This window comes from Pongo abelii, chromosome 15 (assembly GCF_028885655.2).
Source record: "Pongo abelii isolate AG06213 chromosome 15, NHGRI_mPonAbe1-v2.0_pri, whole genome shotgun sequence".
NCBI lineage: Eukaryota > Metazoa > Chordata > Mammalia > Primates > Hominidae > Pongo > Pongo abelii.
Window position 1 is genome coordinate 96,172,598 of NC_072000.2, and position 13,686 is coordinate 96,186,283.

Genomic DNA, 13,686 nt, shown 5'->3' on the forward strand with positions numbered 1-13,686 from the left:
GCAACTATTTATTATTAATAAGCATGTATTACTTTTAAAAATCAATACTCAATCCCATGTGCTCCTATATTTCTAGTCTATATTTTTAGTTTCCCTCCTACACTGTAAGATCTGTGAAGAAAGGAACTTTGTATGCCAATTGTATATTCTAGCACAGTAGTGAACGCAAGGCAGGCCCTTAAATAAGTATTTCTTCTTTATTTTCAGTACCTCACCCTAAATTCACTGGTTGAGAGAGATTATATATATACACACACACATATGTATACATATGTACACATGCATACATATATACACATATATGTATACACATATACACATGCATACATATACACATATATGTATACACATATACACATGCATACATATATACACATATACACATGCATACATATATACACATATGTATACACATATGTATACACATACACATATGTATACACATACACTTATGTATACACATGTGTATACACATACACATATGTATACACATATACACATACACATATATATACACATACATATATATGTGTATATATATATATCCTGAAAAACAGAATTTTGTGAATCACAGACGAACATGGTAGACTATAATTCACAGTCTCAAATATGAAACTACAAAAGCTCTATAATCACTTAAGCAGTTTCTTTGTTTATACTTCCCATCACACCATGAGTTTCTAAATTCATCATTTTCACTGAATACAGAAAAAAATGAAAAAATATTACTGTATTTAGTACAACATATCTATGTACAAATAGCTGTTGGAGAGTTTATGAATATACAAGTGACAAGTGAAATGCATACAAAATAATCTGGGCTGGTGTAGTGGCTCATGCCTGTAATCCCAGCAATTTGGGAGGCCAAGGCAGGAGGATTGCTTCAGCCCAGGAGTTCGAGCCCAACCTGGGCAACATGGCAAAACCCCATCTCTACAAAAAATACAAAAAAATTAGTCAGGTGTGGTGGCACGCGTCTGTAGCCCCAGCTTCTGCGGTGGGGCAGGGGTGATGGGGAGCTGAGGTGTGAGAATCACTTGAGCCTGGGAGGTTGATGCTGCAGTGAGCTGAGATTGCACCACTGCACTCCAGCCTGGGCAACAAAGTAAGACTCTGTCTCAAAACAACAACAAAAAGACAAAATAATCTGAAAACAAAACTTCTTTCTTCTTTATGTTTTTTCCCTTGTACCTGGTATGCAGCTAACTTCTTTCTCTTCTTTTGTATGTATTTATCATGAACAACATAATGTTTTAAAGTATATATACATTGCAGAATGATTAAATCTAGCTAATTTACAAATGTATTACCTCACAGTTATCACTTTTGAATGATAACAAAAAGTGTTTTGACAACACCTAATATCCACTCTCTTAGCACTTTTCAAGAATATATCATAATTAACTATAGTCTCCATGTTGTATAAAAGATCTCTTGAACCAAAGCTTCTTCCAAAAAAGGGAAATAAAATGGAATTTAGAACTACCAACAGATATAACTCATTAATCTTTCAATTTTTATATTAGATATAATACTACAGAGATGTCATAATGTTTATCACATTTATGAAGCTTGTTTTCTTATTTTTAAATTGCTTTTAATAGTAAGGATCATTTATTCCCATATATTAGATTTGATTTCTAAATTTCTTAAAGAGAAACACAAAGAGGAAAAGCACAAAAAATTTTCATACCCGATCCATACAGTCTCGTCACTTCTGAACAGGGAGGAAAGCGTCGACTCAAATCAGGTGAAACGTGCTGATACATATAGAATGGGTTATACACATCATAGCTAGGTCCGTGCTGGGATGAACTGGAAAGTTCTACCTTTCGATCTCCAAAAGATGCTCTGGCAGATCCTGAAAGCAAATGTTTCTAAAAGTTTATAACATCCTTTTCTTGGAGTTATTAGCCAACAGCTGGTACACCCAGGATAAAAGAAAAAATATTTTGTCTCAAGTAATACTAAATCACATGTCTTTGATAGCTGAAAATATCAGCACATATTTAGGGAGTTCTGTGTGAAGTATTATGCCAAGGATCAGCCATTAAGCCTGCACTTAAGACAGTCTGGTATATTTCTGGCATTTTTCTTTGTCCCACAGACAATTCTGTATTGTGTGATCTGAGTTTCCTCTTATTTTTCTACTTATATATAGAACATCTTTTAAATTACAAGATTTGGTGGGGAGATATATCCTTTTCAAGAAGACGTAGAACATTTATTAAAATTGACCACATGCTGAGATACACCAAGAAACTCTCATATTTGGAAGGATTGAAATCATACAAAGTACGTTTTCTTACTACAATGCAATTAAGTTTGAAATCAAATAGCAAAAATAAAAATAAAAAATATTTATATGGAAACACTAAAGACCAAGAATAACCAAAAACTTAATCTTTAAGAAGAAAAACAAGACTGAAAGATTCGCTCTATTGGGAATTAGGAATATAATATTGGTTAAGTGATAGAAAAAGAGATCAATAGCAAAGAAAAGAAGGCCTAGAAATAGTACCCATTTCATGAACACTTACTTTATAATTAAGGTGGCACTGCACAAGAAAGAATGATCTTTTCACTAAAAGGTGATAAGACAACTGGATATCAACAGGGAAAAAATAAGCCTGCATTCAACTAAACATATTCACAAAAAATTAGTTCCATGGGGATTGTAGATCTAAATTAAATATTACAGGCAAACCAATAAAGCTTCTATATTCAGGTTAACTGATAAGAAAGTTTTCATGACCTTAGGACAGGGAAGCACTTCTTATATGGAACATAAAGAGCATTAATCATATACATACATATATATATACACACACACACACGTACATACACATATATATATATAAAATTTTATTTATTTATTTATTTATTTATTTATTATTTTTGAAGTTGATTCTCACTCTGTTGCCCAGGCTGGAATGCAGTGGCATGATCTCGGCTCACTGAAACCTCTACCTTCTGAGTTGAAGCTATTCTCCTGCCTCAGCCTCCCAGGTAACTGGGATTACAGGCACACGCCACCAGTCCGGCTAATTTTTTGTATTTTTAGTAGAGATGGGGTTTCACCATGTTGGCCAAGCTGGTCTTGAACTCCTGGGTTCAAGTGATCCACCACCTCAGCCTCCCAAAGTGCTGGGATTACAGGCATGAACTACCACGACCAGCCTAATCATAGACACATTTTAATAAACTAAACTACATTAAAATTTAAAATTCCCATTTGTCAAAGACTATTTAAGGTAACCCACAGAGTGAAAGAAGATATGTGCAACAAGTATAACTGACAAAGGGCTCATATGCATCCAAGCAGTAACCAGGCCCGACCCAGCTGAGCTTCTGAGATCAGATGAGATCAGGAGCATTCAGGGTGGTATGGCCATAAAGGGCTCATATCCAGAATACATGAGGAACGCCTACACATCAATAAGAAAAAGACAGACGAGACTATATATAAATTGGCTTAAGACGTTGATAGGCTCTTCAGAAGACAATCAATCTCATTAGTCATGAGGAAAAAATAAGTTGAAAACCCAAGGAAATACCACTACACACTCACCAGAATGGTTAAAAGTAAAAAGACTGACAATAGCACGTGTTGGCAAGAAAGCAGAGGAATGTAAATGATCATACTCTGCTAGTGGAAATGTAAATTGATATAATCACTATGGAAAAAGAGTTTGGCAATTTCTACTAAAGCTGAAGATATTTATATTCTATGACCCAACAAGCCATTCTGAACATATACACAACTGAAATGCTTGTATATGTGCACCAAGAGATAGGTATAAGAATGTTCATAAGTATTATTACCCATAATAGCCAAAAAATTAGAAAACTCAAAATCCCATCAACAGTAAAATAGATATAGTATATACTTACCACATACAAATTCCTTACAGTATGCTACACAGAAACACTACTGTACACTATGCCATTTAGAATACAGAACGAATTATAATATACACTTACTGTACAGATATAAAAACAAACTAAAACTACGACAATTACTTGAATTAATCTAAAAAACATAATGTTGAATGAGAAAACCATAAACAAAAGAATACAGACTGAATAAATTGTCTATTTTATATTAAGTTCAGAAAACAGAAAAAATTAAACTACAATATTCAGGGATATGAGCTTAGGTGGTAAGAAGAAAGGCAAGAGAGTCATGATTGTAACAATGGTGACAATGAACACTTTAGGGTGACTGAAAGGCAAAAAAATGGAGAGAAGCTTTGGCGTTACTAGTACTACTCTATGTCTACCTAGGTGGTACCTACATGGGTATTCTGCTTTGTAATAAATCACTGAACTGTATGTTTCTGTTTTGTGCATTTTTCTATGTGTATAATATTTCATAATTTAAAAAAGATAAAATATAGGTCAAATTCCTTTCAAGGTTAATAATCATGTTGGGAATAATATGTAGACATAAAGTTAAATTCTTCAAAGGTTTAAATTATAGTAATTCTCCATATAACAACATTGTGGTCAACTATGGACCACATATATGACAGTGGTTCCATAAGATTATAATGAAGCCAAAAAGTTCCTATGGTCTAGTGACATAGCAATGATTGTCATCAAGATGTATAGGCCTAGGCTAATGTTGATGTTTGTGTCTAAGTTTTTAACAAAAAAGTTTAAGAAGAAAAAAAAAAAAGTTTTTAATAGAAAAAAGCTTATAGAGTAAGGATATAAATATTTTTGTATAGCTACACACTGTGTTTGTATTTAAGCCAAGTGTTATTACAAAAAAGTCAGAAGTTTTAAGATATTTAAAAGTTTAGGCCAGGCATGGCGGCTTACACCTGTAATCCCAGCACTTTGGGAGGGCGAGGTGGGCAGATCACGAGGTTAAGAGATCGAGACCATCCTGGCCAACATAGTGAAATCCAGTATCTACTAAAAATACAAATTAGCTGTGCGTGGTGGCCTGCGCCTGTAGTCCCAGCTACTTGGGAGGCTGAGGCAGGAGAATCGCTTGAACCTGGGAGGCAGAGGTTGCAGTGAGCCAGGATCGTGCCACTGCACTCCAGCTTGGTGACAGACTGAGACTCTGTTTAAAAAAAAAAAAAAAAAAGTTTATACAGTAAAAAAGTTACAGTAAGCTAAGGGTGATTTATTATTGAAGAAACAAAAATATATTTAATAAATTTAGTATATCCTAAGTGTACAGCATTTATAAAATCCACAGTAGTATACAGTAATGTCCTAGTCTTCACATTCACTCACTACTCACTCACTGACTCACCCAAAACAACTTACAGCCCTGCAAGCTCCATTCATGGTAAATGCCCTATACAGGTGTGATATGGCTTGGCTGTGTCCCCATCCAAATCTCATCTTTAATTGTAGCTCCTATAATTCTCATATGTTGTGGGAGAGACCTGGTGGGAGATAACTGAATCATGGGGACAGTTTCCCCCAGACTGTACTTGTGGTAGTGAATAAGTCTCAAGAGATCTGACGGTTTTTTTAAAGGGGTTTCCCCTTTTGCTTGGCTCTCATTCTCTCTTGCCTTTTACCATGTAAGATGTGTCTTTCTCCTTCCACCATGATTGTGAGGCCTCCCCAGCCACGTGGAACTGTGAGTCCATTAAACCTCTTTTTGTTTATAAATTACCTAATCTCAGGTATGTCTTTATCAGCAGCATGAAAATGGACTAATATAGTAAATTGGTACCAGGAATGGGGTGCTGCTGTAAAGATACCCAAAAATGTGGAAGCAACTTTGGAACTGAGTAACAGGCAGAGGTTGGAACAGTTTGGAGGGCTCAGAAGAAGACAGGAAGATGTGGGAAAGTTAGGAACTGCCTAGAGACTTGTTGAATGGCTTTGACCAAAATGCTGACAATGACATAGACAATGAAATCCAGGCCAAGGTGGTCTCAGATGGAGATGAGGAACTTGTTGGGAACTGCAGTAAAAGTGGCTCTTGCTATGTTTTAGCAAAGACACTGGTGTCATTTTGCCCCTGCTGTAGAGATTTGTGAAACTTTGAACTTGAGGGAGACGATTTAGGGTATCTGGTGGAAGAAATTTCTAAGCAGCAAAGCATTCAAGAGGTGACCTGGCTGCCGTTAAAAGCATTCAGTTTTAAAAGAGAGCATAAAAGTTCGAAAAATTTGCAGACTGTCAATGCAATAGGAAAAAAAAACACATTTTCTGAGGAGAAATTCAAGCCACCTGCAGAAATTTGCATAGGTGACAAGTAGCCAAATGTTAATCATCAAGACAACAAGGAAAATGTCTTCAGGCTATGTCAGAGACCTTTGAAGCAACCCCTCCCATCACAGGCCCAGAGACCGAGGAGGAAAAAGTGGTTTCATGGGCCAGGCCCAAGGCCCCCCTGCTGTGTGCAGCCTAGGGACTTGGTGCCCTGCGTCCCAGTTGCTCTAGCAATGGCTAAAGGGGCCAAGGTACAGCTCGGGCCATGGCTTCAGAGAGTGGAAGCTCCAAGTCTTGGCAGCTTCCACGTGGTTGAGACTGCAGGTACACAGAAGTCAAGAATTGAGGTTTGGGAACCTCCGCCTAGATTTCAGAGGATGTAAGGAAATGCCTGGATGTTCAGGCAGACGTTTGCTGCAGGGTGGAGCCCTCATGGAGAACCTCCACTAGGGCAGTATAGAAGGGAAATGTGGAGTTAAAGACCCCACATAGAGTCCCCACTGGGACACTGCCTAGTAGAGCTGTGAGAAGAGGGCCACCATCCTCCAGACGCCAGAATGGTAGATCCACCAACAGCTTGCATTGTGCACCTGGAAAAGCCACAGACACTCAACACCAGCCCATGAAAGCAGCTGGGAGGGAGGCTGTACCTTGCAAAGCCACAGGGGTGGAGCTGCCCAAGACCATGGTAACCTACCTCTTACATTAGCATGACCTGGATGCGAGACATGGAGTCAAAGGTGATCATTCTGGAGCTTTAAGATTTGACTGCCCTGCTGGATTGCGGACTTGCATGGGGCCCTTAACCCCTTCATTTCAGCCAATTTCTCCCATTTGGAATGGGTGTATTTATCCAATGTCTATACTCCTATTGTATCTAGGAAGTAATCAACTTTTGATTTCGCAGGCTCATAGGTGGAAGGGACTTGCTTTGTCTCAGATGAGACTTTGAACTGTGGACTTTTGAGTTCATGCTGAAATGAGTTAAGACTTTGGGGGACTGTTGGGAAGGCATAATGTGAGGACGTGAGACTTGGGAGGGGCCAGGGGCAGAATGATATGGTTTGGCTGTGTCCCCACCCAAATCTCATCTTGAATTGTAGCTCCCCTAATTCCCACACGTTGTGGGAGACACCTGGTAGGAGATAATTGAATCATAGGGGCAGTTTCTCCCATACTGTTCTTGTGGTAGTGAATAAGTCTCAGATCTGACGGTGTTATAAGGGGTTTCCCCTTTTGCTTGGCTCTCATTGTCTCTTACCTGCTGCCATGTTAAGACATGCCTTTCACCTTCTGCCATGATTGTCAGGCCTTCCCAGCCACATGGAACTGTGAGTCCATTAAACCTCTTTTTCATCATAAATTACCCAGTCTCAGGTATGTATTCATCAGCAGCGTGAAAACAGACTAATACAAGGTGTATCATCTTTTAACTTTTATACCATATTTTTACTGTACTGAATACTGTATTCAGTATAGTATACAGCATAGTAACATATTGTATAGGTTTGTAGCCTAGGAGAAATATGGTATCCATATAGCCTAAGTGTTTAGTAGGTTACACCATCTAGGTTTGTGTAAGTGCCTCTACATTGTCCATGCAATTATAAGATAGCTTAACAACAACACTTCTCAGAACATGTCCCCATTGTTAAATGACTCATGACTGTGCTTGCAACACAATTTTAGTCATTATTGATAGCAGTCTGTCCTATTCACTCAAAATCTTCTCTTTTCTCAACCTATCATTCACATATGCATACATACATACACATATTTAACTTCTATAATTCGGTACCACCTTACTTTCTTGACTCTAATAAAAGTAATTTTCTCTTTAATATATAAAAATCAGATGGTTTTACCATTTCTTCAGTGAACCTATAATTTAGGAGTTAACCAATTTCTTCCTCATTCAACTCAAAAAGCAATGTTTTCTAGTGAGCACAATGTCAAGAACATAAGAAAAACTATCACATATTGCCAGGTGGATATTTCTTACCTTTTTTCTGATTATGAAAATAATAGAGTAAAAACTCAAAATTATTTAAGAATAGAAAATTCATTAAACAAATTACAGCATGTCCATATGAAGAAATACTATGTATTCATCAAAAAGCAACAAATATGAAATGTTCACAATATATTATGTGGATGAAACAACTTACAAGACTGTGTGGTTTAATCCCAATGTTGTTAACAAGTATGAAAAAAAAAGAAAGATCAATTGATTGGGTATTCCGTAAGCCAGAACTTTTTAAAACTATTTTTGAGAAACACTATTGATATGCGCAAAGTAAGATGATAGGTCAGGCACTAGGTTCATCTTTTCTTTTCTCTAAAAAATTAAAATTGGGCCAGGCATGGTGGCTCACGTCTGTAATCCCAGCAATTTGGGAGCCCAAGGTGGGTGGAATGCTTGAGAATAGGAGTTTGAGACCAGCCTGGCCAACATGACAAAACCCCATCTCTATAAATACAAAAATTAGCTGGGTGTGGTGGTGTGCACCTGTAGTCCTAGTTACTCAGGAGGCTGAGGCATGAGAATTGCTTGAACACAGGAGGTGGAGGTTGCAGTAAGCCAAAACCACGCCATGGCACTCCAGCCTGGGCAACAGAGTGAGACTCTGTCTCAAAAAAACAAATTTTATTTTAAAATTTAAAAAATCACTCCTACCAGACCCAACTCTCTTGAAGGTAACAATAAACTCTAGACCAAAACTAAAACAAAGCAAGAAAATAAAAACCCTGAAGGCAATGAAGAGTAAAGGAAAGTAATACAGATCTGGACAGGAGTTGACTCTGGGGAAAAATGTAATGGCACAAAGTGAGTTATCTGTTTTTAATGACTTTTAGCCTGAGTACACATCAAAGTTGGCACCACGCAGGGTATATAAAACTCCAATAGAAAACTCACAGTCTTTCTAGCCTGAAGAACCACAGGGTACAGTTCAAGGAAATCAGAGCTGCAGGAAAGTAAGGTGGGAATCCTGGAAAGGAGAGATTCCCAAATTCTGTAAATAAAGCCTTTTCAAATATCTATCTCATCTCTGAACTACCACCCAAGAGCTACCACCCAAGACAAAATTTGTAGTTTAAGTCCAACCAGTTTATTTGTCTGGTAGGAGGGAGGAAGAAAGAAAGGAAGGAAGGGAAGGAAGGTGTGTTAGTCTGTTTGTGCCACTATAAAGGAATATCTGAGGCTAGGTAATTTATAAAGAAAAGCAGTTTCATTCGCTTGCTGTTTCGCAGTGTGTACAGGAATCATGGTGCCAGCATCTCCTGCTAATCAGGGACTCAGGAAGCTTACAATCATGGCAGAAGGCAAAAAGAGAACAGGCACATCACACGGCAACAGTAGGAACAAGAGATGGGCAGTGGAGGTGCCAGGCTCTTTTAAACAACCAGATCTCACAGGAACTCAGAGCTAGTACTCACTTATCACCAATGGGATGGTGCTAAGCCATACATGAGGGATCTGCCCCCATGATCCAAACACCTCCCACCAGGCCCCACCTCCAACATTGGGAATCACATGAATTTGGCGGGGCCAAACATCCAAACCATATCAGGAGGGAAAGGAGAAAGGGAAGGAGGAAGGGAGGGATGAAAGAAGAGAAGTAGGAAGGGAGGATGGGAGAAAGGGAAGAAAGAAGGAATCTTTTCAGAGGAATGTAACTGAATCTAGAGTCTCCACAACATAACATTCAATATTTTTGATACTGATATCAAGAATACAACTCCAAATTACTCCATATACAAAGAAACAGGAAAATGTGATCTATTTTCAAGAAAAAAGACAATCCACAGAATCCAAACCTAGATGATCAAGATGCTGAAATCAGCAGATAAAGATTTTAAAGCTTAAAAACATAAAAGAAAATAGGTTTGCAATACTGTAAAAATAAGAAATTGCAGTAGAGGAAAACTATAACAAAGAACCAAATGTAAACTCTAGAACTAAAAAATGCAATGTCTAAAATAAAAAATTCATGAATAGGCTTAATAGCAGGCTAAAGATAACAGAAGAGACAGTGAACTTGAAAAAAAGATCAATATTATTGAATCTAAAGAACAGAGAAAAAAAGATACTTGAAAAAAAAAAAGTCTCAGAGACCCATAGAACAATATAAAAAGGTTCAACATAGGTATAATTGGAATCACAGAAGAAGAAAAGAGAGGGGATAAGACAAAAAATATTTGGACAAATATTGTAGATCTTGATAGAGATTTGGATTACACTGACATATACTTTTGTCAATATTCAACAAATATACACTTAAAATTCAACAAATACACACAAAATTCTACAAATATTCACTTGGGCAGCTCATTGTGTGTAAAATTTATGCCAAAAGAAGAAAACTGTAAAGAGATCACTGAACCTAGTAAATGATATATATGTTTAAGTGTTTGCAAGGAAATATATTGGTGTCTTCAATTTACTCTGAAATTCATTCCTCTCCAAAAAGTGGATTAACAATGGATAGAAGAATGGATAGGTAGACAGACATTTGATAAAGCAAGTATAGTAAGTAATGTTAATGGCAGAATTTATGTGGTGGACATACAGGTATTCACTATTAAGGTTTTTTTTTTTAATTTTCCTGTATGTTTGAAATTTTTCTAATAAAATTTTGAGGGTAAAAAAGCTATTGTGACTGTAGTGTTTCAATGGACTAACACAAATTGTTTTAAAAAAAAAACAAGACAAGAGCTACACGATGTTTCATCTTCTCTCTAATAATTTGGCTTCTACATCAGCCAAATTCCGCCAATGGATCTACCTCATTCAAGTAACTATTTAAACTGGGAAGTATAGCCTGGTAGAAGAAAGAAGAGAAGGAAAAGTGACTATTAACCAAATATTAGAAAATAATAAATAAGAAACATGTTTTCTATGTTTACTAACTCCTTTACTTTTTCATTCTAGACATGTGACGGATAACTGAGGTATTCTAATTACAGTTATCCCCTAGTATATGTGGGGGATTGGTTCCAGCCCTCCATGGATACCAAAATCCATGGATGCTCAAGTCCCTTATATAAATGGTGTAGTATTTGCACATAACCTATGCACATCCTCCCATATGCTTTAAATCATCTCTTGATTACTTATAACACCTAACGCAATGTAAATGCTATTGAGATAGTTGTCATACTGTATTGTTCAGGGAAAAAATGACAAGAAAAAAGTCTGCACATGTTCAGTACAGATGCAATCATTCTTTTTTTTTCCGAATATTTTTGATCTGCAGTTGGTTAAATCCACAGATGTGGAACCCACAGATATGGAGGGCCAATTACATATTATTTCTTGAAAAAAGGCCAATTCTACATACAAATTATTGCATTATGATCAGATTTCAAAATGGGACCTTTCAAAACTACTGTACATTAAGTTCTTCTACAGAAAGAGCAAAATATAAAAAGTAAAATAAAAAATTTTATATGAATTTTGTATTAAAAATATAAAAGTAAAATAATAGCACTTAAATGCTACATATCAATTTTTAAATCCTGCTATTTTAATGTTTACCTTCAAGTTCTTCCAGATGTGAAGGAGTTTCTTGTGTCCTGGGTTGAATATAAGATAACTTAAACCTGGGCACCACAAATGGTACTTCTTTGCCATCAGATGGTAATTTGGAAAGCAAATAATCCTCAGTACAGCCAACCTGAGGCTTTACAGAAACAGAAGTCAATGGAGGTACAGAGATAGTAGCATTTTGACTATTTGGGACTGTTGCTTTAAAATCTCTTTCCACAGAAACTGCACATAAAAGAAAAAAGAAAAGAAAAAAGTCACAAATATGAATATAGGTTACATATAATAATCTAAACCTACCACACTTTCATATTTATTTAACCATTTTAGAAGAAATTCCTGACACATAAACTACTCTTGGGTCTTACCAAACACCTCTGGAATCTACATTAATTTTGTCCAGACAATATTTGAGCAATTAATACACTATTGTTAAAGTGCATTAACTTATCATAATGGTAAAAGCAGCTTTAAAGAGTCTTATTCCCAAAAGAATTCACAGATGGAAAACAATTTTATTTTGTAGTCAGTTATACAGTGCTTTCAAGTAAAAATCTAGTCATTTAAAACTACTGTCAACAAAAGCAATTCTTGTCTGTACTAATGGTTAACATTAGTCTTAATTACATAGAGCAACACTACAAGGAAGCTAAAGGTCTCCAAGTCTATAAAAATCACAACCAAATCACAAAATAAAATGCACTCTGACCCTAGATATACTTCATAATGACAGCTACGCCAGTCGTAGCTTCTATGACCCATTTTATTCATTCTTTAGAATCATATGTGATTCCTAAGCTACATGACTTAAGATGGGAGGTAAGTTATTCTTTATATATATATAATGCTATCTGTAGACTGAAAGTACAAGTACTATTCTGTAGAAATTTATGAAATGTTTTAATGTAAAAAAGAAGCCTTCATACTCAAATATACTATGAAGCTCTGCTGTAGATTAGGAAATAAAAGTGCCAGAGAAGAGATAAGGAAGCCATGCAATAGAAAAAGAACTCTCCATGGGCCCTTAATAAATGTGAGTCTTCATAGCTATGGGTCTCTTCCCCATTGGTCATTCATTCACTCATTCAAGGCATTTTTAATGTTATACACATATTGTAGATTGTCTTTATTTAAATCAAAACATTGGTCAGAATATGTTGTCTCCCAAACATACTTCTCTTCCCTCCCTGTATTTGCCTATACTATTTCATCCACCTGTAATGCCCATGTCCAATTTTCAGCTTCTCTTCCTTCTTCCCACCCAGCTTGCTAAAATCCTATTCAGATTTCCATGGCAAATGCAATTTTCTTTATGGTAATATCTTATGTATCCCCTGGGTTGAATTAATCTCTCTCTCTCCTATGCTCCAGACTACTTGAAGTTATGGAATATTTACTTAGCATGCCTTATGTTTCTGCCTCCCCCAAGAAGTTGGAAAACATGCCTAATTCTTTATATTACAAAATGCCACAAATGAAGAAGATGCTACATAAATGTTACTGAAGTCAAAACAAAACTCACAGTTGTGTTTTTCTGTTTCACCATAGAAACATCCTCCACAGCAACTCTTTATAAATTCTGTTGCCATTACATTCAATTTCCAATATCCAGCAAAAGACACAAACTTCCAATCTTAATATTAATCTGTTGGTAGAATAGAAAACAAGTTAATCTGCTTGTCATGCTTAATACCATTAGATATTACTAAATAAACCACATTACCTGTCTTTCTAAGACATATGAGGATTCTGAAGCAAAAATACTTAAGAGGAAGATAGATTTTTGTAACCATATGAAATTCTGTATAACTTATTATTAAGTTATTAAAATTATGTTTAAAAATTACTAAGTGAACAATCTCAATGTTAAAATCTGAAAAAAAAAGAAAAATTCCATTCTTACTTCTTTCAAGAAAAATAAGATGGAAGATTGAGTGAAGAGATATAGA

General features: G+C 36.1%; 1 protein-coding gene across 5 annotated transcripts in view; it reads right to left on the reverse strand.

The window, feature by feature from the left end:
- Nucleotides 1–13,686, reverse strand: part of TC2N (tandem C2 domains, nuclear) — an 88,123-nt gene that overhangs the window by 20,914 nt on the left and 53,523 nt on the right. For all 5 annotated transcript variants that reach the window (XM_054530418.2, XM_054530417.2, XM_054530416.2 and 2 more), the window contains exons 2-4: nucleotides 13,260–13,382; nucleotides 11,729–11,962; nucleotides 1,694–1,861 (exon numbers count right to left, since the gene is read on the reverse strand). In XM_054530418.2, the coding sequence (XP_054386393.2) occupies nucleotides 1,694–1,861; nucleotides 11,729–11,962; nucleotides 13,260–13,326 (469 nt within the window). In that variant the 5' untranslated portion in view covers nucleotides 13,327–13,382. The remainder of the gene's footprint in view (nucleotides 1–1,693; nucleotides 1,862–11,728; nucleotides 11,963–13,259; nucleotides 13,383–13,686) is intronic.